At 58.9% G+C, this 25,215-nt stretch overlaps 3 protein-coding genes across 14 annotated transcripts in view; 2 read left to right on the top strand and 1 right to left on the bottom strand.

The window, feature by feature from the left end:
- Window positions 1-4,129, top strand: part of AP1B1 (adaptor related protein complex 1 subunit beta 1) — an 83,591-nt gene extending 79,462 nt beyond the window's left edge. For 6 of the 8 annotated variants that reach the window (XM_027576723.2, XM_027576729.2, XM_027576728.2 and 3 more), the window contains 5 exons: window positions 154-238; window positions 964-1,050; window positions 1,157-1,311; window positions 2,011-2,019; window positions 2,879-4,129. In XM_027576723.2, coding sequence (XP_027432524.1) covers window positions 154-238; window positions 964-1,050; window positions 1,157-1,311; window positions 2,011-2,019; window positions 2,879-2,953 — 411 coding nt within the window. In that variant the 3' untranslated portion in view covers window positions 2,954-4,129. The remainder of the gene's footprint in view (window positions 1-153; window positions 239-963; window positions 1,051-1,156; window positions 1,312-2,010; window positions 2,020-2,878) is intronic. The other 2 variants (XM_027576727.2, XM_027576724.2) reach the window with 1 other exon arrangement.
- Window positions 4,130-13,445: 9,316 nt separating this feature from the next.
- On the top strand, window positions 13,446-15,766 carry RASL10A (RAS like family 10 member A). 4 transcript variants are annotated; one of them, XM_027576392.1, is made up of 4 exons: window positions 13,446-13,695; window positions 13,944-14,018; window positions 14,738-14,880; window positions 15,135-15,766. In XM_027576392.1, the coding sequence occupies exons 1-4, from the start codon at window positions 13,477-13,479 to the stop codon at window positions 15,400-15,402; spliced, it is 705 nt and encodes a 234-aa protein (XP_027432193.1). In that variant the 5' UTR covers window positions 13,446-13,476; the 3' UTR covers window positions 15,403-15,766. The 4 variants fall into 4 exon arrangements, with proteins under 4 accessions (XP_027432193.1, XP_027432192.1, XP_027432195.1 ...); XM_027576391.1 differs by having other exon boundaries at window positions 13,893-14,018; window positions 14,738-14,862; XM_027576394.1 differs by lacking the exon at window positions 13,944-14,018 and having other exon boundaries at window positions 14,738-14,862.
- A 161-nt stretch (window positions 15,767-15,927) lies between these two features.
- GAS2L1 (growth arrest specific 2 like 1) lies at window positions 15,928-21,496 on the bottom strand. Of its 2 annotated transcripts, none has more exons than XM_027577639.2 (6): window positions 21,358-21,496; window positions 19,741-20,590; window positions 18,255-18,362; window positions 18,070-18,166; window positions 17,799-17,970; window positions 15,928-17,263 (listed from the first exon to the last, which is right to left on the bottom strand). In XM_027577639.2, the coding sequence occupies exons 2-6, from the start codon at window positions 20,482-20,484 to the stop codon at window positions 16,231-16,233; spliced, it is 2,154 nt and encodes a 717-aa protein (XP_027433440.1). In that variant the 5' UTR covers window positions 20,485-20,590; window positions 21,358-21,496; the 3' UTR covers window positions 15,928-16,230. The 2 variants fall into 2 exon arrangements, with proteins under 2 accessions (XP_027433440.1, XP_027433441.1); XM_027577640.2 differs by having other exon boundaries at window positions 19,741-20,392.
- Between the last annotated feature and the right edge of the window lie 3,719 nt (window positions 21,497-25,215).

The raw sequence follows: 25,215 nt of genomic DNA, 5'->3' as shown, positions 1-25,215 counted from the left end.
GGGGAGACCTGATCCAAGGGGACAGAGGGGCGTGGTTACCAGGGAAGGTGTGTGAGGGAACCTGCTCAGGTGAAGGCACAGGGAGCAGGCCCTTCCTGGGGCTTCACAGGCGGTATCAAGCATCAGGGACTGATTGGGTGGCCTTGTTCCTAGGTGGCCGTGAAGAACAACATTGACGTCTTCTACTTCAGCACTTTGTACCCACTGCACATCCTCTTTGTGGAGGATGGGAAGATGGGTGAGTCCTGAGGTTGCCCCGAGAGTCCCTGGAATATAACGATTGGCTTGGCCCCACGATGGAGTCTGTGAGTCGCCGGCCCCTCTGCAGAGCCTGAGGCGAGGGTCACACCTCCTCCGTCAAGGACCCCTGGGTGTTGTCTGGCCAGCTCTGTCCCACAGTGGGGGCCATGCCATGCAGGAGCTGTGTACTCCTGAATTCTGCTCTGCCCGCCCCTCTGCCTTGCCCATAGTCCTTAGACAGCCCTCCCATGGCCTCCCGAGCTGGGGAACCCAGACGATGTCACACTCAATGTCCATCTCCTGTGCGCTGCTTGGAACCCCTAAGAAGACTCATCCCCATGCTGGGAGGGCTGCCAGCTCAGAGCTGAGCAAAGGACTTTGCCCACGTCACCTCTCGGTCACCACAGAAGCCCTGTGACACAGGCTGTGATTAACGGGCAGGCTGCCTGGGCCAGAGCAGGTGGGAGTGCATATGTGGATACTGGGAAGGAAGATTTAAGGCCCAAGGGGAGGGGGGAAGCCCAGGATCTTTTGGAAGCAGCCCTGGTGGCCGCTGTCACGGAGCTGAAGGTTTGTTCGGGGAAGCAGGAGGGGGCCATGGCAGACCTAGTGCCTGTCTTCAGCTTCAAGTTGGCACCCCCAAAAGACCCATTTCTTGCTGGATGTTATTGAGTGGGGCCCCAGGTTTATCAGGGTCCTGTCTTCTACCTTGTACCCCCGCAGACCGGCAGATGTTCCTGGCCACGTGGAAGGACATTCCCAATGAAAATGAAGCCCAGTTCCAGATCAGAGACTGCCCCCTCAATGCGGGTAGGACTCTCCAGCCCTCCCCCACCTTCCCACCCCGTCCACATTGCCCTTCACCTGTACCCCCGGCCCTCTCCCACTGCTGACTGGGGGCCCTTCTCACTCTCAGAGGCTGTGAGCAGCAGACTACAGAGCAGCAACATCTTCACGGTCGCCAAGAGGAACGTGGAGGGCCAGGACATGCTCTACCAGTCCCTGAAGCTGACCAACGGCATCTGGGTGCTGGCGGAGCTGCGTATCCAGCCGAGCAACCCCAGCTTCACGGTGAGGGTCCCCGCTCCTGCCCTGCCGGCCCTGGCGTGTCTACCTCCATGTTCCGGGCAGCCTCTCCTTCCCTCTCTTCTTCCCGGACCAGGGGTCAGTCTAATGGGGTGCACTCTAGCCCAGCTAGGTTGGGGTCCCTCTGAACCTGAAATGAATGAGCATCAGAATTCTGACCCTCGCTTCCAACTCAGTCCCATCTGGTTACCCAGATAAGACACGAAACTGTCACCAAACAGTGAGTTGGACTAGAAAATTCTATACGTTTGGGCCCCGTGAGGTGGCCCAGTTGGCCCAAGGCCCACCTGACTGGGAAATGGCACTGCTGGGCCCAGGCCCTGGCCCTCTTCCTGCTCTTCCCTTGCCCAAGGGCCTGCCTGGGAGGGCACTGCTGGCGAGCACCGTGTCCTTCCTGGCCTTTGTGTCAGACCGCAGTCAGGACATGGCTTCCACGGAGTGCGTGGTTGTCCTGGCAGCCGTGCTGCTGTTCAGGCCCCAGAAAGTGCCGGGCTTTGCTTCTCCCCCCTGCACCCCGGTCTCTGGCAGGCGTGGCCCTCCAGACGCTGCTCCCCGGGCCCTGCGGTGCGGCGCTGGCTCTGAGGTGGGGCGGGGGCTGCGGCAATGGCTTCGGCGGTGGTAACTTCCATCTCCCTGTGTTTGGTTGCTGCATGCCCGCCTTCCCTGCTGGTGCCCGTGGTGCAGGACCTGGAGGTTAGCAGATTGCTCTTCTCTTCCTCTTTCCCCTCCACCCTCCCCAGCCACACCTTGCACAGCCCATCTCCTGGCCTGGCTCCAGTGCACCCTGCCTCTCCTAGCCCCGCCTTCCCCTGCTGCTCCCCAAAGCCCGGCAGCCGTGCATGCAGGCCGCAGGCATGGAGCACCCCAGAGCTTCCCAGCCAGGTGAACCCGATTGAGGAGCTGGTACCCCCACTTCCCAGCACGCACGGCACGCACAGAGCCCTTCAGAGGAGATCAGGGCCCCGCAGGGCCACCACTGCCAGCTTCCAGAGCGTCATGCGCTCCTCCCTTTCCTCATCGCCCCCTGGGGCAGCAGTGATTTTAGCAGAAGTGCTGGTGGCACTTGCTTCTCTGCCTGCTCTTCGGCTCCCACTGTGGCAACGCCTCGCCTCATGTGCCAGAACCCAGGAAGACTCCCCGGGGCCCCCGCCCCCATCTCTCCAAGCAGAGACCTGCGCCCTCTCAGCGCCCATACCTCCTCGGAGACCCCAGGCCTTCCCAGGGGGGAAAGGGCCCCAGCAGCTCTGTGGGCCGGGGGCCGGGCCCTCCCCGCCAGCTCATGATTCACGCTGTGAGGCCCGCGGGGGCCAGGCTGACGGCAGGTGTGTGGGCTGCGAGTATATTTGGTCCGCACCCAGCTGGCCGTGGCAGCCACCCCCTCCGCTTTACTACACAGCTGTCCCAGCCGCGCCACCAGCAGGCCACGTGTGCGCACCACACTCTTCCATCTGGCTCTCACTCTCTCCTCCCTCCCTGGGTTCCTTCCCAGCCCCAGAGAGGAGCCTGGGGAATTTTGAGCCCTCTCCATCCCCTGACCTCTCTCCTCCTGCAGCTGTCCCTGAAATGTCGAGCGCCAGAGGTGTCCCAACACGTGTACCAGGCCTACGAGACCATCCTCAAGAACTGAGGCCCCATCTAGTGCCCACCCCAGCCTTCTGCCAGCCCCAACAAGGAGTCCCCTGGAAGGGGCAGCACCTCCTTTCTGGAGAGGCCGAGCAAGGCTCCTGGCCACCATGGAGTTCCCTGGTCCTGACTGCCGGGCCCGCGTGGGTCCTCAGGGCAGGGCAGCATTCCTCCTGGAGTGAAATCACAGTGTACCCCTGTGCTTGGGGACTCCGCTCTTCTGCTGCTGCTGACAGGGTCAGGTGAGGGGGGGGGGGGCAAAGGACATAGACCCAGAGAGGCCACAGAAGCTGCTCGGGCAGACCTAGGGTTCTTCTCTTCCTTTTCCCGACCGATGCCTGCGGGCGACTTCTGTGGCTCCCTCCCCGGGCTCCTGGCTTCTCCCGAAGCTCCCTGCCCCTCAGTCTCTCTCGGGTCAGTGTTAGAGGGCCTCCCCATGCCCGCTCTCGAGCCAGGCTGTCCTGGTGTGTGTGGAGAGTCCCTTGGCGTGCCAGCAGAGCCCTTCTGTCGGGTCTGGGGCTCCCGGGGCCTACACCCCTACCCTCCCTCTCTGCATCCACCCAGGCTGGGCCCCTGTGGTTGTGCCAGTCGGGCCTCAGCCTCCTGAGCACTGACCCATACGGGCAACATGGGCAGAAATGTCCAAAGCCCTGGCCCAGGCCTCTGCTCCCCGGCAGTTGCACACACCCACTCACCCCACTCCCTTCTCTTGCCCCCGAAGACGCTGACTGCCGGTAGTATTGTCCTTGGCGTCCCCCGTGTTCCTGGAGCAGGGCCAGGACTGAGGGATGGGGCACGTGGGTGAGCGGGGTGCTTCCCATCTGGGGTTTCTTTGGGGTTTCTCCTTAGTGTCTGCTACCCTCCCCCTGGCCTCCCAGATTTCAGTTGTGTCTGACAGAGCGTTAGGTTTTCCTGTACTGCTGTTTAATAATAAAGACAGATTCTGCTTTTGGCAATCACGGACACTTTTTTCCCCCTCCACTAAATGCCAGAACTGAAAATTGCCTCCGAGTGGGGGAGGGTTGTTTTCTGACCCCTGCGGTAACTGTAACATTCATAGCGTTACATCCCTACACATACACATACGTATATACGTATAGCATAGTACACATGATATACACACACGTATATATAATGTATGTTTACTCTTACTTTCAAAGAGAAAGTGAATAAAAATGATGACATCAAGTGTGTCCCTGGCCGTGTGTCAGGTCCTAAGGCTCTTGTGGGTGGGGTCCTGGGTCCAGGATCCAGGGCTCGAGCTGTGTGCTTAGCCCCTTCCCTGGCACTCTGAGGATAGCGCCTTTCCATCTACCCTGTTCTTAAAAACAGACCTCTGGGGCCTGCTGGTCTCCCAGGCACTGCTCTTGCCCTTGATCGGAACTCCACCCAGCTGTCTTGCCTTTTGATGTTGGCGGAGAGGGCTGACTTCTATTTTGGTTTTCCTCCGCTCCCTGCCATCACGAAGGCTCCCAGGAGCCGAGGGGAGGTACTCTGGTGGGGGGGTCGTTGCAGGAGAGAGGGAACGGTCGGGTAGGCGGGGCACCAGGCCTGTCTGGGCAGGCTCCTCCCCACCCTGAATCTGCGGCCGGCTGAGGGGGACTACTAAGCTGGCGCCCACCCAGCTGCCACCAAGGACAATCCCCTGTGGCCCAGTGCTGGCATTGGCCTGGATTCCAGGGGAGGCCAGCCAGACCCTGGGCAGGGCCCCGATGGCAAAGCTGCCTGTGGTTCTCTGCCTGGTGGCCCTGGGAACCTTCAGCCTGCCTCTAAGGGAGGAGCAGCCTGGGTGCCCTCACCCCATTTCAGCCCAGCCCTTCCCTACACTGCCCACTTCTGACCCACTGCTGCCTTCTAGCACTGGGGGGCTGAAAGAAGAGCGCATCAGCAGGAGTACCTGGCCCTCCACTGCCCCACCTCTGACCCCCGGGGCTGAAAAGTCCAGAGCCAACCAAATCCCTTGATGGCACAATCCAGGTTTCAGTTTACCTGAAAGTCCAGGGCTCAGAAGACCCTACACTGATGCAGCTGGAGTACCGCTGGCTGAGGACTAGAGGAGAGGGGTGTGGGGCCCTTGAGGAGACTTTCGCCCTGGCCTGCATTGTCACCTGCTGCTCCTGACTGCTTGGGCGCCTGGCTCCCACCCAAGAGCCCTGTGCGTGCACTGCCAGGGTTACGGCTCCCCACCCCTCTGCCACCGAGGGCAGAGTTGTGCGGGAAAAGCTCTCCGCAGTGGAGTGGTGTTGGGTGAACAGGTCCAGGACCAAGTAGCTGGGGGTGAGGAGAAAGTCTGCCCTGCTCGAATGGAGCACCCGGGACCATCGTCGAACACCTGGGGTTTGCCCTCATGTGTAAAGCTGTGCTCAGGCCTCAGGCCATTGTGGGCAGGACCTGACCATGATTGTGCCTTTCTCCCACTCAAAGGGCACCTGGCATGATGGGACCCAGCAGAGTCTTAACACTTGCAGAGAGTTGGGCGCCTGGGTGGCTCAGTCGATTAAAGCATATGCCTTTGGCTCGGGTCATCATCTCCAGGTCCTGGGATCAAGTCCCAGGTCAGGCTTCCTCAGCAGGGAGTCTGCTTCTCCCTCTCCTGCCCCTCCCCTCTACTCATGCTCTGTCTCTCTCTCTCTCAAATAAAGTCTTTTTTTTTTTTTTAATTTTTAAAATTTATTTGTCAGAGAGCAGAAGCAGGGGGAGTGGCAGAGGGAGAAGCAGGCTCCACGCTGAGCAGGGAGCCCAATGCCAGGCTCAATCCCAGGACTCTGAAATCATGACCTGAGCCAAAGGCAGACACTTAAAAAACTGAGCCACCCAAGCCCCCCTCAAATAAATAAAATCTAAAAAAAAAAAAGAAAAGAAACCGAGGCAGAGAGCATGCTCATTCCCAGTTCCCCAAGCCTGGGCCTTCCCACATAACTGCATCAGAAAGGGGCGCCTGGGTGGCTCAGTTGGTTAAGCGACTGCCTTCGGCTCAGGTCATGATCCTGGAGTCCCGGGATCGAGTCCCGCATCGGGCTCCCTGCTCAGCAGGGAGTCTGCTTCTCCCTCTGACCCTCTTCCCTCTCGTGCTCTCTCTCTCTCATTCTCTCTCTCTCTCAAATAAATAAATAAAATCTTAAAAAAAAAAAAAGAAAAGAAAAGAAAAACAAGCACCCAGGGCCACCATTAAGACCCAGGCCTTTAGGAGACGTGCTTTAGGGGATAGCCAATCAGTCCCAACTCTGTGCCCTTTGGCTTCCCTGTTTCCCCCCACCTTACTGAGGACCTATCACGTACCTCTTCTCAGGTCACACTGCCTGGTCCTGATGTGCTTGGGCCTGCCCCCTCAGGGCCTGACACCTCCCGGGAGCCTTAGCATCCTGCCGAGGTTCTGAGCCTTCCCAGCCAGTCAGGGAACTCAGCCAGGGGCCTGAGGGGTTCCCTGTGTGCCAGACACTGGGCTAAGGCCTGCGGGGTGACCTCATTTTCTTTTCTTTATCTTCAGCTAGTGGTTTGCTTTTGCAAATTTTTTTTTTTCCTATGGAGAGGGCTAGATTCTGGACCATTGGTAAAAGATAAGCCACACAAAAGATCCCTCCCACCCTTCCTCAGTTCTTAGTTTTTCTCCCTAGAGGCAAACTTTGTTGCTAGATTTGGGTTTTTTTTTTTTTTTTTAGGAATATTCTGTATTAGATTAGAAGCAAATCCACAGAGATATTTACCAAACAAATGGCAGCACATTCCAGATACTACCAGCACTTTGCTTTTCTTAACCTATCCGCACAAACAGACCCACCTCAGAATTTCTTGTGTGAATGGGCTGCCATTAGCTGGTGCCTATGGACGGACATTCGGTCTGTTTCCATCTTCTGTGAGTCCAAGCAACAGTGCAGTAAATATCTGCCTACATACGCCCTTGCTCATGGGCAACAGATGTAGCTGTAGGATCTAGCTCCAGAATTGCTAGACTGGAGAGTATGGCATTTTCTGTTTTAAATTGTACTTCTTGTTTTGAGAAGGTAATGTATTCACATGGCTCAAAATCCAAAAGGCAAAAAAAGAAGTGAAAAATCCTACTCCTCATTCCTCTCTGCAAAGGAACCAATGTTACCTTCCAAAGAGACTCAAAGATGTCTAATATGGCTTTTTCCCCTTTTATACACAATGGGTAGCATGGAATACACCCCGATCTGCACCATATTCTGTCTTGGAGACTTCTACTTTATCAGCCCATTACAGAGAGCATCCTCATGCCTTTTTATAATGGCTGTGTGGTTTTCCATCGAATGGAGGTACGGTCCAAAACCAGAAGCCCCACAATGCCCATTGAGTTGGTCTTGGGTGTTGCTAGTATGAGTGATACTGCAAAAAATACTCACTTTCATACATGGATAAATTCCTCAGGCACAAGTTGCTGGGTCAAAGGTAGGTGCGCTCATAATTTTGATAGCTCTTGCTAAAAATTCTCCAATTTACATTCCTGCCAGCCAGGAGTGAGATGCCTCCGTTCCCCCATACCGTCACAGACAACCCAGTGTACAGATGTGTGCCAAACTGATGGTGAAGAGTGGTACTTTACTGTGTGTGTGTGTGTGTTTTTTTTTAAGATTTTATTTATTTGACAGAGAGAGACACAGCAAGAGAGGGAGCACAAGCAGGGGGAGTGGCAGAGGGAGAAGCAGGCTTCCCGTGGAGCAGGGAGCCCGATGCGGGACTCGATCCCGGGACCCCAGGATCATGACCTGAGCCGAAGGCAGTCGCTTAACCAACTGAGCCACCCAGGCGCCCCTTACTGTGTTTTCAATGTGCCTCCGTTCGTGTGTTTGCAAGCCATTTGCATGTCCTATTCTCTTTTTAAAAAATATTTTATTTATTGATTTATTTGAGAGTGAGCATAAATGCACACGCGCGGGGGTTGGGGCCAGAGGGAGAGGGAGAGGGAGAGAGAATCTCAAGCAGACTCTGCACTGAGATCACAGGTTGTGATCTCACAACCCTGAGATCATGACCTGAGCTGAGATCAAGAGTCAGACGCTTAACTGACTGAACCACCCAGGTGCCCCTGCATGTCCTATTCTGTGAGCTGCTTCATATTCATGTTTCATTTTTTTTGCCCATTTGTATAATTATTGGTCTTCTTACTGATCTGTCATTATTTCTCCCCGTTTTGTTACAGTCTGACTTTACCATGCCGCAATTGTTTTTGTATGCTATCTTCCTTTAATTTCTTTTATATTTGCCTGATCTGGTGCTTGTCTGATCTTCGTTTGTGCATTTCAATCCTGTTCCATCTGGGCTTTATGTTAGGGACAAGGTAGGGATCCAACTTTCTCTTTTCCCAGATGGTTACCCAGTTGTCTCCACACCATTCACTGAGTAATTCATCTTTTCCCCACAGAGCTGAAATGTCATTTGTAACATGTACTACATTTCCATATGTATATGAGTGCTTTTGTGGACCCTGTTCTGCAGCAGAGAATTTTGTCTATTCATTGGCCACTGCATTTTTTAAAAAAGTATTGTACCTTTATATTTCTTTATTTATAGTGCCCTCTTATTCACCCTCTTTGTCCCAATTGAACTTTAAAACTAGTTTGTCCTTGGGTGCCTGGATGGTTAAGTGACTGCCTTCGGCTCAGGTCATGATCCTGGAGTCGCAGGATGGAGCCCCACATCAGGCTCCCTGCTCAGTGGGGAGTCTGCTTCTCCCTCTACCTGCTGCTCCCACTGCTCATACTCTCTCTGTCAAATAAAATCTTTTTTTAAAAAAAGAATAATATATATTTATAAAATAAGTTATGTAATATATAATTTGTAAACTAAACTCCAGACTTTATTCAGATTTGACTAGTTTACCCACTCATGTCCTCATTCTGTGCCCAGATCCCACATTCCATGTGGTTGTCATGTCTTCTCAGGCTCCGCTCATCTGTGACAGTTTCTTGGACTTTGTTTTTTCACGACCTTGACAATTTCAAGGAGTACTGGTGGGGTATATTGTAGACTATCCCTCAATTTCAGTCTGTCTGATGTTTTTCTCGTGGTTAGACGGGGTTGTGGGTTTAAGACCAGAGAGTTGCCCTTCTTTGTTACATCAGATCAGGGGCACACAACATCGGTCTATCACTGTCACGTTAGCCTGATCACTTGGCCAAGGTCATGTTTCCAGCTTTCTCCACTGTGAAGTTACTCTCTTCGCCTTCCCCTAGTCTGTTCTTTAGAAGCAAGTCACTAAGTGTAGCCTGCACTTGGGAAAGACTGTGGGGGCAGGGAATAGCTACAGAATGACTTGAAATTCTTCTGTAGGAAAGAATTGGTTTCTTCTCCCATATTTATTTATTAATTTAGTCATTTATATCAGTCTGGACTAATGGGTATTTATTTTCCAATTTGGATTTAATCCAAAAGTGCATTATTTATTTTGTTGCATACATTGTGCCAATTTGGCCATTGGGAGCTCTTTCGGGTAGCCTCTGTGTCCCTTTGATATGGCCCATCCTTTCGTTACTTTGTGACTTCTTTGCTTTCTGGCATTACAAGATGCTCCAGGCTCATCTTGTATTTGTCCTGCCCCGACCCTAGCATCAGCCATTTCTCCAAGGAGCGTGGTGCCTTTCATTGGTGAGTGGCCTTAGAAACCAAGATCTAAGTGAGTGCTGGGTGTTTGTTGCTCCTGGGCTAGCACTTCTAGGACCTCTCAGTAGACAGAGCTAGGAATATCTGTGTGCACATTTACCCATGTAGACACACGTGTCCCTCCGTTGTTTCATAACTAGTAGCTATTTGCATATAAAATGAAATTGTTTTATATGTACACATCTTTTACCCCTCCCACCTTACTAAATTATCTTGTTTTTCTCTCCGTTTTATCCCATCTCCTCCCACAACGGTGTGAAGTCAAGACCATTGTTATCCCATTACGGAGAGGGAAACAGGCTCAGAGAGTTTAAGTAATTTGCACAGATTACACACTCCTGGGAGAAGACCTCAAACTCAGCACCCACTCTGTGCTGCCTCCTCGCGTCCTGAGGGCCTTCAAGAGGCTGACCACTACCCTCAGTGGGTGGCATTATAAGGATGACCAAGGACCCACTATATGCCAAGCATCTGAGAGAGGGGTACCCCCCCCATCCAGGGCTCAGGGGGTGAGTCACTGTTGGGACAAGTGGACTTGTGGACAAGTGTTAAAGGTCAGGACAGACCATGATGCAAGGTTGGGGCGGGGCCCAGAGCAAATGCTCCTGGGAGCTGGATGCAGTCCAGGGTGCTCGACCTCAGGAAAGGGCTGGAATCGGGCCAGCTGGGGAGAAGCTGTGTGGGCACAGGTGGCAGGGAAGGGCGGTGCTCAGCAGGCTGGCATCAGGAGGCTGTGGGCTCAGGATTCTCCACCAGGTGCCTGCCCTGCACCTGCCCGGGGCCTCCCAACAACCTCCCAGCCCACCCCACTTTCTGTGGCTTAACCCTTCAGGGCTCAGCTTAGGTGTGGCATTAGGCCTTTCCTGAGCCCCCCACCTCAGTAGCCTAGTGCCTCCCCTGGGTCGCCTCAGCCCCCAGAGACCCCAGGCCTTTCCATCTGGCTGTGCCTGGCTGCATGCCTGGCTCCTTCACAAGCCACAGAGGGCAGGCAGGAACCAGCCTGGCCACCGTGGGCCCAGCACCAGGTCCTATGTGCCACAGGAACAGATGTATGGATCCTTGATGAGTGCTCTCTGGAGCACTGAATGGGAAGCATGTGAGGAGCCTGGGGGCCGTGGTGCAACAGACAGCACTCCCGCTGCTTCTCCTTGGGGAAGGAGTGAGGGGACCGCCAAGGGAAACTTAGAAATTCACATCCCAGCCCAAGTTCTCTGGCTTGCTAGTCTTTGGGGAGCCTGGCACCTGGGCGGCCCACTCCCATCACTGCTTGGCTCAGTCCCCACGGATGAAAGGGGCTTCCTCAAAGTCCCTCCCCATGGGGCCACAGGCTCCAGCTGATCTTTTCCTGAAGGCCCTCTGGTCCCTGGGCTGCTCAGATAGTCAGACCTGATGGCATAATGTCCTGGGTTCCAGGGCCTGTGCCACCACTCTCCTGCTGGGAAATCTCAGGAAAACCTTTGCACCCTTGGGCCTCAGTGAGCATGCAGCTATGGGTTGGGGCGTGGGACCTCACAGGCCCTTGTTAAACGGGGACTGCTGCTAGGGGCGCTGGCGCACGAGTTTCCTAGGGAATGGGTCACCCCTGTGCAGTCTGCAGGGCTTTTTAGGAGGTTTAGGACTTTCCCCGTCCAGAGTGTCCTCCATCATTCCCAAACCATGAAAACCATGCACTGAGAAAGCACACTGGGACCCAGAGATGCCCCCCACCCACCCACACACAGCCCTGTTTGCTGGTTCTGAAGAAGCCTTGCCCAATAAGGCACTCTGTCAGAAAGTGAAGCAAGGAAGGTTTTCCAGAGGAAGGACATAACAGAACTAGCTCCCAAGGGTGGTCTTGCTCCCAAGGAGCAAGAAGAGGGGGTGCTCCAGTCAGAGATGCTGGTCCCACCCAGGGCCTTAAGGAAGACCATCCTGATGTCAGCCCCGCACTCTCCTGAATGCCAAAATGGAAGGGGAGCTTAGTTTATTTATGCTCAGCCTTGTTCGCCAAAGGAATTGAGGCAGCTCACAAAACCCGTAAGTCTGAAATGTTATAAAGTGAGTGGGGAAGTTGGGTGGAAGGGAAAGAATCATGGCAGGAAAGGAAGATGAAGCCAGTAGTCCCCCACTCACTGGGCTTGAAGACCTGGAACACCTGTCAGAGGTAGCCATAAGTCTGGCTCTGAGCTCCCTAGTGGCTGAGGAGAAGAGTGAAAGCAGACCCAGTTCCCTGACCCAGCATGGGAAGATGAAAACACAACCAGTACACAGCCTTCTGTTGCCATCACCTGCTTCCCTGGAGGATGCACTCTCTCCTCACTTCAGGGCTAAGCTCCCCTCTCTCCTCCACTTCCCACTCTATGCTCCTACAATTCCTGGAACCCATGTGTTCTAGAACCTACTCTCCTAAGGTAGGATTTTTCCCTCTCTCTCCCTCCCCGCCTCTCCAGTGAGCTTTTAAGACTGGGAATGCTTGTTGAAGAGACACCCAAGTGAAAACCTTGGTCAGTGCAGAAACATAGAGATGTACCTGTGTATCCGGTCAGAGAAATGGGAGAGCCCCCCTCTGCAGGGAGGAGGCAGGCAGCATCAGAGGATGGGGGCTGGACAAACCCAGACTTTCCAAGCTGTAATGGTGAAGGAGCTTCTCACTAGCTCCAGGGAGGGGGGAATTGGGGCTTCGAGGGAAGCTACAGGCTACAGGTGGAGAAAACTTGGCCTTAGCAGTGACAGAAGTGGTGCTGACCAATTCCTGGATCTTTCAGCCTTGTTGGGACAGGGCTTCGGGGCTGAGCTACTGTGACCTGGTGTGTACCAGGCTCAGCACACTCTGTCCAGCCCCACCTGGATGACGGCCACCTGATATATTGTTTCATGCTGGACATTCACCTCTGTGTGCAGGACAAAAGTGGGAGGGCTCCTCAGAGGAGACCACAGGCTGTGCGTCAGGGGCCACCCACTGCCCCCCAACCTTGGAGAGCCCCCTCCCGGGCCTGTTTTCCTCTCTCAAACGGAGATAACCAGGCTAAGGCTGTAGTAGATTCAGTGATCACCGGGCAACAGCTTAGTAAAGGGGCCAGCACGTAGTAGGATCTCAAGCAAGGTGTCTGCGTCTGATGGCTGCGGAGCAGAGAGCCGGAGCAGCGCGGAGACTCGCCCAAGGTCACACAGCTGTGGCTGTAGATCCGACCCCGGGCGGCCTGACTCCGGCGGGCTGGGTTTGTCTGGAGCCAGCTTGCGGGAGCAGTGTTTGGAGGAGCGGACGCGGACGTGGGCGGGAAGGGACTTCTATTTTGGAGCGGGTGAGAGGAGCGCGGGACACGGAGGGGGTTGGATCCCTCCCCCGGCTCCCTGCGCCCCAGTCACCTTCCCGCGACCCTTCCCAGGAGGAGCGTCCCGGGCGGGTAGGGGAGAGGTGGGGAGGGGCGGGCCGGCGGTTACCTCATCGCCGCCTCCGGGAAGCTCCGATCGCTCGCTCGCGCCGCTGGCTGGGGCGGCGACTCAGGGCGCCGGAGCGACAGAAGGACGGGGGGACGGAAGCACCGAGAGGCAGCGCCGCCCCCGCGCCCCGATCCGCCGCGGGACCCGCTCGGCCAGGAGGTCGGACCTCGGTGCTCGCGCGGCCGCCGGCGCCTCCAGTCGCGCTGCGGGGCGGAGGCGGTGTCTGCACGGCGCGCGGGGTCTGTTCTCTCCCGAGCTTCGGCACCTGCCGGAGCTGCTCGTGCGTCCTCCGTCGGCCTGCTCGGCTGTCTGTCTGCCCTCCGACCACCGCCAGCTCAGTCCTCTGGCCCGGCCTCTCGCGGCCCAGGGTGCTCCGGGGGGCGACGAGGAGCGCGGGGCCGGGGCGCACCGGGCAGGGCACGCGGGGCGCACCGCGCGGCGCTGGCCCATGAGGCTTTCCAGCGCTGGGCGCGGTACGGCGCGCGGGCCATGGGGGGCAGCCTGCGGGTGGCCGTGCTGGGCGCCCCGGGCGTGGGCAAGACGGCCATCATCCGCCAGTTCCTGTTTGGTGACTATCCCGAACGCCACCGGCCCACGGACGGGCCACGCCTCTACCGGCCCGCGGTGCTGCTCGACGGCGCCGTCTACGACCTGAGCATCCGCGACGGCGACGGCGCTCGTCCGGGTCAGAACCCCGGGGGTCCAGAGGTAGCGGCTCGAGGGGCGGGCAGGGGCGTGTAACAGCGTGTGTGTATGTGTGGCGGGTGCTCGGTGCACACGTGCGTGTCTGCCTGGACAGCCCCGGGGGGCCCAACTGTGTTCATGGATTGAAGGATGAGTGTGTCCTGGGGCGTTTGTGTGTGTCTCTCTCTCCTTCTTGACGGCCTGGAGCGGCCCAAGATCAGGCCCGAGGCCCTGCGATTTTGAAAAGCGGCTTTTTCCTCACTCGCCTAAAGTGCCTGTATATTTGCCTGCCTCCGCTGGTGGTTCTGGATCAGTGCACGACAGAGCATGGTTGTGTCTCCCTGAGGGTGAGCACTGTATGTCTGGGGCCTTAGGCAGAGCCTCAGTGGGAGGAGGATGGGGCCAGACACAGGTGTACTTTCTAGGGCAGTCATTCTCTGCTGCCCTATTCTGTGACTCGCTTAGCAATTTGTGCGAAGTCCAGGACAGACTTTGAATCCTTGGAGCTGGATGCCTCAGAGAGGTGAAGAGGAAAGAGCACCCAGAATTAAGCAGGGCTTCCTGGAGAGGGTGACATTGGGGCTGACCCTGGAAGGATGAGTGAAGTTTTGATTAAAAGAAGTGGCAAAAGCCTGCCAGGTGGAAAGAACAGCATGTGCTTAGGCGGGGAGGTCCGAATGTGTACAGCTGTCCATAATCAATGGTCTCCGAGGGCCTGGGGAATACGGAGCCCAGAGCTTAGAGGCAGCTGTAGGAAATAGGGAGGGAGGGCCCAAGGGGCCAGCCGCGAGCCGAGCTTTGGAAAGCTGGAAGGAGGAAGCTAGGGGGTGGGCAGAGAGGAGGCCGAGGGTGAGGAGGGCTGGTAGCTGACTGGCTTCAGGCACGGGTTGGAAATGTTTACCCTGGCCACCGTGAAGACAGTAAGGGCCTATGGAGCTTGTTGGGGGGAGATGGCGCACAGGGGGTGGGGACAGCCGGGGCCTGAGGATGAACTGTGGGTTTAGCGTCAAGACCGTTCAGAGGGTTTGGCGGTCAGAAAGTGAGAAACTCTGGCCTCCCGCCCCAGGAGTGGCCAGACCCCAAGGACTGGAGCTTGCAGGACACGGACGCCTTCGTGCTCGTCTATGACATCTGCAGCCCCGACAGTTTCGACTACGTGAAGGCGCTACGGCAGCGCATCTCGGAGACCAGGTGGGGACACGGCCACAGGTGTGTGTGGGCAGAGGAGGGGAGCTTTTGCCAGACTGGCTGGGCCTTTGCCCAAGGGCAATGGGCGGGTTCTTCCCCAGTCCTGGCCGGGTCTCGGGCCTACCAGCTATGCGGTCTTTGGGCCCCTCGGGTCTGGTATTTCCTGGCGGGGGGGGGGTGTCTTTGGCCACAGGAGTGTATATACCCACTGGGGGGAGGGGTCCCGGGCCGTGGGGTGTCCGGCACGGCAGCCCGCGTCCCCATTTGGCCCACAGGCCGGCGGGCGCACCCGAGGCTCCCATCCTCGTGGTAGGCAACAAGCGAGACCGGCAGCGGCTGCGCTTCGGACCTCGGCGCGCGCTGGCCGCCCTGGTGCGCAGGGGCTGGCGCTGCGGCTACCTCGAGTGCTCCGCCAAGTACAATTGGCACGTGCTGCGTCTTTTCCGCGAGCTGCTGCGTTGCGCTTTGGTGCGCGCGCGCCCTGCGCACCCAGCCCTGCGCCTGCAGGGGGCGCTGCACCCCGCGCGCTGCAGCCTCATGTGACTGAACTGGACGACGACGCCGATGGTGGGGGGAGGGTGGTTTGATTGGCGCAACCGGGTACCTGGATTGGACGAAATTGCCCAACTTCTCTCGGATTGGACAGGACAAAGTCTCCTCCCTGATTGGATGAGGAAACCTCCGAGTCAGTCTCCTGGGCGACAGGACACTCTGAGCCTCATTGGACCTAGCCAGGCCCCAAGCTACATTGGGCTCGAGCAGTCCTTTCTGGGACCTCATTGGGTTACAATCCCATTGGACTTCGCTATTAATCTGATTGGAAGCTCTCAGGTTGCCCCTGCGGCTTCACTGGACAAACTCTTAAGTCACACCTCTTGGGAGGTAATAAAGGGGAAAACAATGCAAGCGCACCTCGCATTTCTCGGATGGGCTGCAGGGTCTCAAGCTTAAGAGGTCAGAGCTGCCAGGCATTGCTCCCTGGCACCTAATGCCAGAATCCCAACATGTAATAAGCGTTCCCCCAAAGGTGTGATGGCCCCAAGTCTGACCCCAAGAAGCAGACACAAGTGGCTGGAACAATACTTTACTGTCAGGCTCTGCAGGGCCACAGGACCTCAGGAGGGGTCCTCACTGGCCTCCTCTAAGGCATTCAATAATATTAGTAATTAAATAGCAACACTCATCCCCCAACCGGAATGTACGACAGAGGTCCCATTGTGCCATGTGGTCCCAAGGGGTCTGGTCCCATGAGGTCTGGTACCCGAGAGGCAGGGGTGGGGGGGGGCTCCCTGCTGCAGAGGGGTTAAGGCCACGAAGGAAAAGGAAGAGAAGGAATGTGGGCCTGGGGGCTGGGGCAGCTGGGCTGGTTCATCACATCCAGGAATCCGGCTCTGCCCTTGGGCTCACAGAGTGCAGGGCATGCCAGGACCCAGGCTCTGTGGATCCAGATGGGCGGCGAGGGCCCCGAGGCGTGGGAATGCGTGAGGGTTTTCGGTCTGGCTGTGTGTCCATCCGGCCCCGTGCCCAGGTCCTTGGGAGCTCCAGGCCAGCCGGGGGGCTTCCAGGTGCGTCTGGTGGGCCCCTCACACCAGGGCAGGGGCTGCCTTCATCAGAAGAGCTGGACAGGATTGGGCCTCGGGGCCCGGGCAGCCCATTGGCCATCCGGCCAGAGTCCCCAGGTTGGCCACACTTGCCACCCAGGACACTGAGGGATGAAGAGGAGCTGCTGGAGGAACAGTAGGCCGAGTCAGGAGCTGGGGGGTCTGGGGCCCGAGCTGGGTCAAAGGCTGGTCCTGCAGGGCTCCCGCCAGCAGCGGCCTCAAGGGCTCGGGCATTGGCCAGGAACTCCTCTTCCAAGCGCCGGAACAGCTGCTGTTCCTGCTTCGGGTCAAGCTGTAGGGGGGTGCGGAAGACGCTGGCCGGTGTGGCGCCTGCCTCTGGGCTGGGGCTGGAGACCCGGAGAGGCCGGGGCGCCGCAGGGCTGCGAGCCCGGGCAGTCTGGGGGCTGCTCCTGCCTGAGCCCCCACTGGCCCTGCCCCGGGGCACCCACGAGTGCTGCCCATCTCGGTCCCTGTGCACCAGCAGCGTGGTCTGCTCCTCACGACTCTGGCTCCGGGCCCGCCGGGCGGGGCTGGCGGCCGACAGCTGGGCTGCCCTGCCTCCTGGGGCTCCACGGGGCCGCCCCCGATCCAGTCGGTCTCTGGACTGGCTGCGCGGGGCGGGGGGCCGTCTCGGGGAGGCCGGGGTGCCTGTGGTCAGACGCCGGCTGGGCCGCTCCCTCCGGGGGCCGGTGCCCGTGTCTTCGCGGACACCAAGGGGGCCGCTCTGGGCTGAGGACGCTGAGGAGTCGCTGTCCCCGGAGTAGCGGCGGGAGCGGGGATGGGGGGGCAGCTGGTCCCGGGCCCTGGGGCAGGGGAACGAGAGAGAGAGGGGGGGGGGGGGAGAGAATGGGAGATGGGGCAGACAGAGACAGGACTGGCATGCAGAAAGGGCCGGGAAAGGAAGGAACAAGCAGCCAAGTGGTTGGGGGCGGGGAAGACACCTGTGGTGGTGGTGGGGGCTTGTCAAGGGCTTCGGTCCTCCTGGGGACTTCCAGAGAGAAGTGAGGGACTTGGCAGCAGCTTCCGGCAGCCAGGGCCACCCTCCACCCCAAGGCAGCGGAAGAAGCCAGGCTCCGAGCTCCCCCTCCCCAGGCCTCCAGCTTCCTGGGCAGGCCAGAGGGAAGTGGGTAGGACTGGCCGCCGCCCAGCCCCCAGGGCCTGCCCCAGCTGTGTTGTTCGGCTGCTTGGGTTGCCATGGAGATAGGAAGCCAGGCCTGCCCCCACCCACGGGAACTTTTCCCAGGGTGTGAGTCACTATGGAGCACAGGCTCCTTTGTCATCCAGGCCAGGGCGGATGCCTCCCCCCCCCCCCCGGCCCCAGGCCATCCTGCCTCTCACCTGAGGGGGGTCTCTGTTCCCTCCTTTGAGGTGCGTAGGCTAATGGGCGTCACTTCTGGCCGGGAGCTCCGTCGCTCACTCCCAGGGGCTGGGCTGCCAGCGCGAGGGCTGGGGGTGGGCGACACCCTCTGTGGGGAGAATGTTCGAGCCCTGGGCTGGGGCGGGCGGTGGGCTGCAGGGGGTGAGAGAACAGGTGGCAAGTGAAGGATGGTGCCACCAACACGAGCGCTCTGCCCACCCAGCCCCCCTCGCCCCCGCCATGGGCACTGACCCGAGGACGAGCAGCGGCAAGGGTCATGCTTGTCCAGATAGTGCTCCAGAGTGTCCCAGCCGCCACCCACGCGCACCATCACGTGGCTTCTCAGCACCTGTGGGAGCCCAGCGTGGGCAGGTCACGGCCTGTCGGATGGGCCCAGCAGCCCCCCGTGGGCCTGCAGGGCAGCCCCGAGCTCTTACCCGCACAAAGATGAGGAGACTGGAGTCTCCCACGCGGTACTTCCCCTCCGAGACTTTGATCATGGGAAACTGGTCTGGGCAGGTGCAGTAGCCCAAGATCTCCCTCACCTGAGGTCAGAGAGGAGAGACTGGTGGTCAGGGATCCAGTCCCTCCTCCTGGGGCCTGATGTCAGCAGCTCCAGGCTCAGGAGGAAGCAGGTCCTTCCGGGTAAACGGGGCACAGATTGCGTTGCCCCTGACTTGGGTGCAGGCTCTACACTTGACCTTTCACCAGCTCCCCTTCCCCTTTGGCTGTCAGAGGTCAGGGAGCTGACCAGGAAAGGATGGTGGCGCTGTGGTCAGGTCAGGGCTTGGGACCCCAGTGAGGCGCATCCCTCCAGCCCCAGAGCCTGGGGCAGTCCTGGAAGCCGTCCTCACTCCCCCTTCACCTACTTCACAGACGCTGAGGCCCCACAGGGAGGCCAGGTCCTGGGAGGAGGCAGGCCATGGGACACGAGTGCAGGGGACCCACACCACATCGGTGCCACAGACGTGTAGGGTGGGTACACACACACACATACACACACACACACTCTCTCACCAACATGCACACCCAGGCCACACGCCCAGCAAGCACACATCTGCCCACATGCCCCCGCCAAGGCCGGGAGCTGCCAGGCTGGCTATGTGGGCGGCCCTGCCCGCCTCCCAGCCCACAGTGGAGCCCGAGGAAATGGGCCTCGGGTGACCCTGGCCCAAGACAGGGGTGGGGTGGCAGCCTCTGCCCATGGCCAACTGGCTACCCCCCTCTGGGATAGGCACATCATAGTCCTAACCTCCTGATAAGAAGGCAACTGTTGGCCAGGCTGCGGGGGCGTCAGGAATACCCAGGTCCTGAGAAGAGGAGGAGGGAGCTGGGGGTACGGTCTGGTACCTCTTATGCTCACAGTAGAGCTAATCCCGTCCTCCTAAGAGGACTTCTGGCTCCTAGCAGCAGCTCTGGGCCTGGCTTCCCAGATCAGTGATGTGCACAGGGTCGCAGGGGAGTGGGTGCGCCTGTAGAGCCCTGGGGAGCTTCCCTAGGCACTCACTGAGAGCCTACTGTGTGCCGGGCATCTTGCTCACAGCCAAGCATCACAGGCACCCACTCAAACCTCGAGCTCTGTGATGTGGATGCAACTGTCTAGCCCTCGAGTACATACAGAAGGGGTCAAATCATGCGGCCCCCTGGATGAGGGAGTATACAGCACTTCTCTGGTGCACGGGTAGCCCTTAAAGGAAGTGGGGAGATCATGCAGTGCAGTTCAGATTTTATCCCTGGCCCAGTAGGGCCATGTGCCCTCACCCAGCACTTCTTCCTGTCTGGGTGGTGCCCATCTCCTTGGGGCCAGGTATACACTTGATGCTCAACATATGCACCACCCCATGGGACAGACTGTCCCGTCCCTGGCACGCGGTGGGGGCGTAAGGCAGGGCCATGGGCGCGCGCCCTCATTGGCGGACTCACCAGCTCGTCGAGGTTGCGCAGGTCGCTGGGTGTCATGCGGGGCCCACGGGCAGGAGCCCCTGCTGTGGTGGCAGTTTCGGGGGCATCGTCCTCGGCCGTGGGGGCATGGGAGGCTGGGGGTGCAGCACGTAGCTCCCGCTCGATCTCCTGTTCAAACTGCACAAGGCGAGGGGCAAGGAGGCCAAGGCGGGCCCCACGCCGCGCCACCTCCAGCAGGCACAGTACCACGCTTTTCTCATTCTTTCGCAGCACCAGGTCCTCCGTCTCAAACATGAGCACTTCAGGCACACCCAGCTCTGTTCGGCACCAGCCGATGAACGTGGCCACGTTGTCGCGGGCCATGAAAGAGCCAGGCGCCACAGTGTGCGCCTGAAAGGCCACCCCGCGGGCTGGACGGGCAGCGGCCAAAGCGCGGGCGGCCTCGGTGACAGCATTGGCGTGTTGGCACAGGGTGGTGCCCGTGGCCAGCCCCGTCAGGAAGCCATCACCACCGCTGGGCAAACCCAGGCCATACAAGGCGTTGAGCCACTCGGCCAGGTCCTCTTTCATGGCCTCCACGTAGGCCTCACTCGAGCGGAACGGCCGCACGCTCTTGGCTGCCGAGCCCGCGATGCCCGCCACGGGGTCCGCCATGCCCGGGCCAGCTGAGTCACTGTGGGTGGGCAGGGACACAGGACTGCTGTGAGGACCCACGAAGCACTCAGTACAGACTAAGCCGCTGACCACCTGCAACTCGCCTGTCATCTCAGGCCAGATGCCTGGTTCTGTGTGCTGGCTGTGAGAAACTTCACTGTACCTCAGTTTCCTCGTCAGTGAAATGGGTACAATAAGAGTACCTTCCTTGCAGGACCTAATGAGATAATTTTTGTATGAATGACTTAGTATCTGTAAGTGTTTACTATTTCCCTCTGGGAGGGAGGTGATGGGGGACTTGGCTGAATCCTCCCTCCCTGGCAGGCACACATGCATCCTTATTGCCCCCCATGGTAGGTGCAAAGCAGAGCCCTAGAGATGCAGCCCCCAGGCGTGGACTCACAGTGGACAGGCAGGACCTGTCCAGGAATCCGGGTCCCAACCGCAGGAATGCTTAGGGCCATTGCTCAGGGCTGGTACCCGGCCCACCTCCTCTGCGAAAGTCCCGGGTACTCCCTCAGCTCCCCTTCCCTAAGGACTGTGTCATTATAACAACGACATAACAGCAGTAACAGTAACCGCAATGACCCTGCCAGGGCTGAGTGTTAGTGATTTTATCTCCATTTTACAGATGAGGAAACTGAGGAGCAGAGAGGGTAAGGGCTCGCTCAAGGTCGCAGAGCAGTGCGTGGCGAAGCCAGGCCGACCTGAGCCGCGCTGCGGACGGCAAGCACCAGGGGCAGCCCCGGGGTGCCGGAGCCAGGCCCCGCCTCCTCCGAGGAGCCTCCCTAGCGCCGCAGGCCGGGTGCGTGCGGGGCCGGGACTCGGAAGGGCCTCCGACAGCCCCCGCTGGCCTCCCGTCTTCGGCCCAGAGAGGGTGCGGGGGCCGCCCAAGGTCACACAGCCCCGGGGAACGGAGGCCGCAGCTGCCAGGTCCCCGTGATTGCGCGCCAGGCAGGGGTTGCTGGGGGTCCCCGCGCTCACCTCGCTCATCCTGCGGCCTCGGGGAGCATCGCCCCGGCGGGGCCGAGCGGGGCCGGGCCGCCGCAGGGAGGCGCCGCCCGAGCCACAGCGATCCGGTCCGGCGGCTGAGGCCTCCGCACCCGCCCGCCGTCTCCGCCCCGCCTCCCTGGAATTCGGATCCGGCCCGAGGGGGCGGGCGGGGCCGCGCGCTCTTAAAGGGGCAGAGCTGTTCCAGCGCTGGCGGGGCGGACCGAGGGAGGAGCTGGAGTCTCCTGACTGGGGTGGGGGCGGGACCAGGGCCCCCAGGCGACCCCGCTAGCCCGGACGCCCCATCCCCGCTCAGGCTGGTCTCAACGGTCCCTTCCAAACCTCCTTGGTCTCTCCTGGGGAGAGGTTTGGGCCTTTTTAATTACACCCCTTCCCCGGAGAGCTGCCTCCTCGGGAGGGCCGCACGGCCTGTTCCCAAGACAACTCAGGAAGCGATAGGGACTGGGGCTGCAAAGTCACCTCCGTCTGGAGTGAACCTTCCTAGGTCAGATAAATGAGGCCAGCGTGACTCTGGGTGCGAGCTTCCTACCAGCAGTGCAGGCCTCGTGGAGGTGGGGGAGGATGGCCTATTCTGCCCACCCGGGTGTGCCACTCCTCACTGAATACTCATCTTTAACCTTGAGGTTGAGGGAACCCGTTTCTCTGATGAGGACGCTGAGGCTCAGAGGGGTGGGCAGGTGGCTGAGGCCTGCGGATCTGACACCTTGGCCCATGCCCTTTGGGGAGAGGCCTATCCCCAACCACCTCTGGCTACCCAGGTCAGGCACAGAATTAAGGGGAAAGGAGGATAATGAAGTGGCCTGGGTCAGTTTGGCTCGGGAGGGTTAATTCCTGCTGGTTTCTTTTCAAACTGCTGGGGAGGGACCAGGCTGGGAGCCGCGGGAAATCCTGCCCCCTGCTGCTGGCTGGGCGGGGAGGCCAGGCCTGGCTGGGCCGCAGCCTCGCTGGCCAAACCGGGCCAGCCTGGGGGGAAGCACCACCACCCATAGCCAAGTCTCAGAGCTTTCATTAAACTCCTACTGTGCACCAGGCCTGCTATGTGCCCTTGACCTAAACTAGTCAAGTCACCTGTATGAGGGACTCTCTTTTGCCCAAACTAGGGCTCAAGAGATCAGCTGGTGGAGTCCGGGTTTGAACATGGCTATAATGGGAATATCCTCATTCAAGGATCAGGACCATTTGTTGAGTACCTACTGTGTGCCAGACCTGCTGGTTGCCAGGCTGATCACGTGCATCATCTCACTGAGTCCTCATGACTCATGGGCTCACAGCCCAGCGTCCTAGATACCCAAGTGGTGCAGGTTCTGATCTACCCTCTCCTTCAGCACTCCTACCCACAAAGAGTGAGGAAGGCCGGTAAATAGTAATAGTAATGCCTGACACTTATGTGGCACCTACTGTGTGCTGGGTCTCTTCTGGCACTGGGAACCAAGAGCAAAATGTGGGGAAGGAAACAGAGCCAGCTCTAAGGGTTCACAGTGTGGTAGGGAGGCAGCCCCTGGGCTGAAACAGGGATGAGGCACCAGAGAAGAGAGGTGGAGCCAAGGGGTGTGACCTAGGAGTGTGGGGTGGGATGAGACTGCAGTTTTAAATCAGTGGTCAGGAAAGGAGCTAAAGGAAGGAACCGTGTGGATGGTTGGAAGGAGAGTATTTCAGGCAGTGGGAACGGCCAGTGCAAAGGCCCTGAGGTGGGCATGTGGTTGGTGTGTTCAAGAAAGAGTAAGGAGTCCTGTGAGGTTGGGGTGGAGGGAGGGATGAAGATAGAGAGATTGGGGGCGGAGCGAGTAAAGCTTTGTGGGCCATGCCTCTTTGGAGGGACATGGGAGCCATGGAGGGATTGATTGCAGGGGAGGGGTGCAACCTGACTTAGGTCTTAGCCGGTTCCCTGTGGTTGCTGTGGTGGGCAGGGCAGGAACCCCAGAGGAGACCAGGTGATACCAGTGGGGATGGTGGAGATTGGTGGATTCTGGCTGTATTTGAGGGGAGAGCTAATGGGATGTGCCGGTGAATGGGTGTGAATGTGAGGATAGCGTCAAGAATGACTCCCAGGTCTGGGACAGCTGATACCTGGGAGAGAGGGCTGCTGGAGATGGGGCAAGGGAACTCCGGTTTCAGGGGGAAGAGCAAGGTGTGGAAATGAAGTAATTTAGTCCTCAAAATAATCCTATGAGGTAGGATGATTTTATGTGTTCTCATTTTACCATGTGGGAACACTGAGGCCCAGAGAGGGCAAGGGATGTGTGCGGTCAGCAGCTGTGCGGGAATTTGATTCCTGCTTATATCTACCTTGCTCAACGACAGGGCTCTAGACATAAGAGAGTCAGATTCAACCCAAGCCCTGCTCTTGGTCACTGTTGGGTGAGATGGTTAACCTCTCTGAGCCCCAGTTGTACTGTGTGGACAATGGGACCGTGCATCATAGAGCTGTGAAAATGGTATCATTAGTTAGCAGTCGGGACAGGTGTCTACTATTCCTCTGAGGAAGAGGGGACACGGGGGTGGGGGCTTGCTCTTCCCTATCTCCCATCCCCTGGGCTGTGGCCTGCCATCACAGAGGCCCCCTCCAGAGCACAGACTCCAACATTCTCGTTATAGGACAGCTGGCAGGGGTAGTAGGGCTGACTGGCAAGGCCAGACCCCTGGCCCAGGCTGTGGAGGGCCTCAGCTTTGACCCCCTCTGTTGTGTGGTGACCTCTGCTGTTCCTTGCAGGACCAAGGGAAGTCACAGAAACTGCTGGAGGGACAGGAGGTTTGGGCTATGGTTGTCCTGAACCCATTCCCGCAGACGCCAGGGGCCACCCCGCTGTACAGAAGGTTGTGCCGCCAAGGCAGATATGGTCTTGCCTGTGGCCAGTGGGCACGTGGCCAGATTTCTTGCCTCCACTGATGGGTGCCAGGGAACTGCGTGCTTGGCCTTGGTTGCAGGTGGAGGTCAGATGATGGCCATGGAGTCTTCAAGTAAAGCCCTCACTGGCAGGACTTGGCCCTGGTGCCGGGCAGCTCAGGTGCTGGTCGGGTCCACTCCAAGCTCGGCAGGTTACCCTGAGCCTGTGAGCACAGCCCTGGGGGAGTGAGTGACCCACAGGGGTCTTTAGGCTCCTCTGTTCCAGTGCGGGTCCAAGCATGACAGCTGCTTGCTCCTGCCCCGGCTGTGGGACAAGTGACCCTCCGCTTCCCTGGGCTGCCTCCTGTGCCCTCCAGGAGTAGAAATCAAAGCCGGAAAGCCCCAGAGGGCCCGCTTTCCCACCTGCCTCCACTGCACTGCCCATCGCTTGCCCTGTGCCTGGCAGCTCCGTGGGGGGGTGGGAGGGGGCAGCTCAAGAGCTGGCCATTGGCCCTGGGGTCCCGGTGTCTGGGAGCCTGGCTCCCAGTTGCCTCGGCCGCTGGCCCCGGTCACTGCCCTGTCCTCGGCCCCACAGCTGCTGCAGGCCTGGAGCCCCACGTTCCTTCCCACGGGGCAGGTGAGCCACTCGCTGTGGTCTGCGCGTGTGCAGGGCACAGGTCGGTCTCCCCACCGACGCCTCAGCCTTTGTCCAGGACTGTGGAGTGGGGCCTCGCGGGCCCATGAGGCTGTGACAGAAATGGTTTTTGTGTGCCCGACCGAGAGCTCCTGGAGAGTTCGGAGCAGGCTGTGGGGCAGAAGCAGGACTTCCCTGGCGGCCGCAGCCCTGCTTTTCCTCCCCCTCCAGCTCCAGGGGCACTGACCAGCTTCGTGCAGCCCTGCAAGACAGCGCTTGGGACTCAGGCTGCCTGAGGTCCTCTGAGGCCAGTGCAGTCCAGATGTTTCTTTCGGCTGAGAGAAATCAGCCCTCTGACATAAACACTACCAAA

Source organism: Zalophus californianus, chromosome 14, assembly GCF_009762305.2.
Source record: "Zalophus californianus isolate mZalCal1 chromosome 14, mZalCal1.pri.v2, whole genome shotgun sequence".
In the NCBI taxonomy this organism is placed as follows: domain Eukaryota; kingdom Metazoa; phylum Chordata; class Mammalia; order Carnivora; family Otariidae; genus Zalophus; species Zalophus californianus.
Note: the sequence above shows the minus strand (reverse complement) of the source record. Positions and strands in the feature narration are given on the sequence as shown.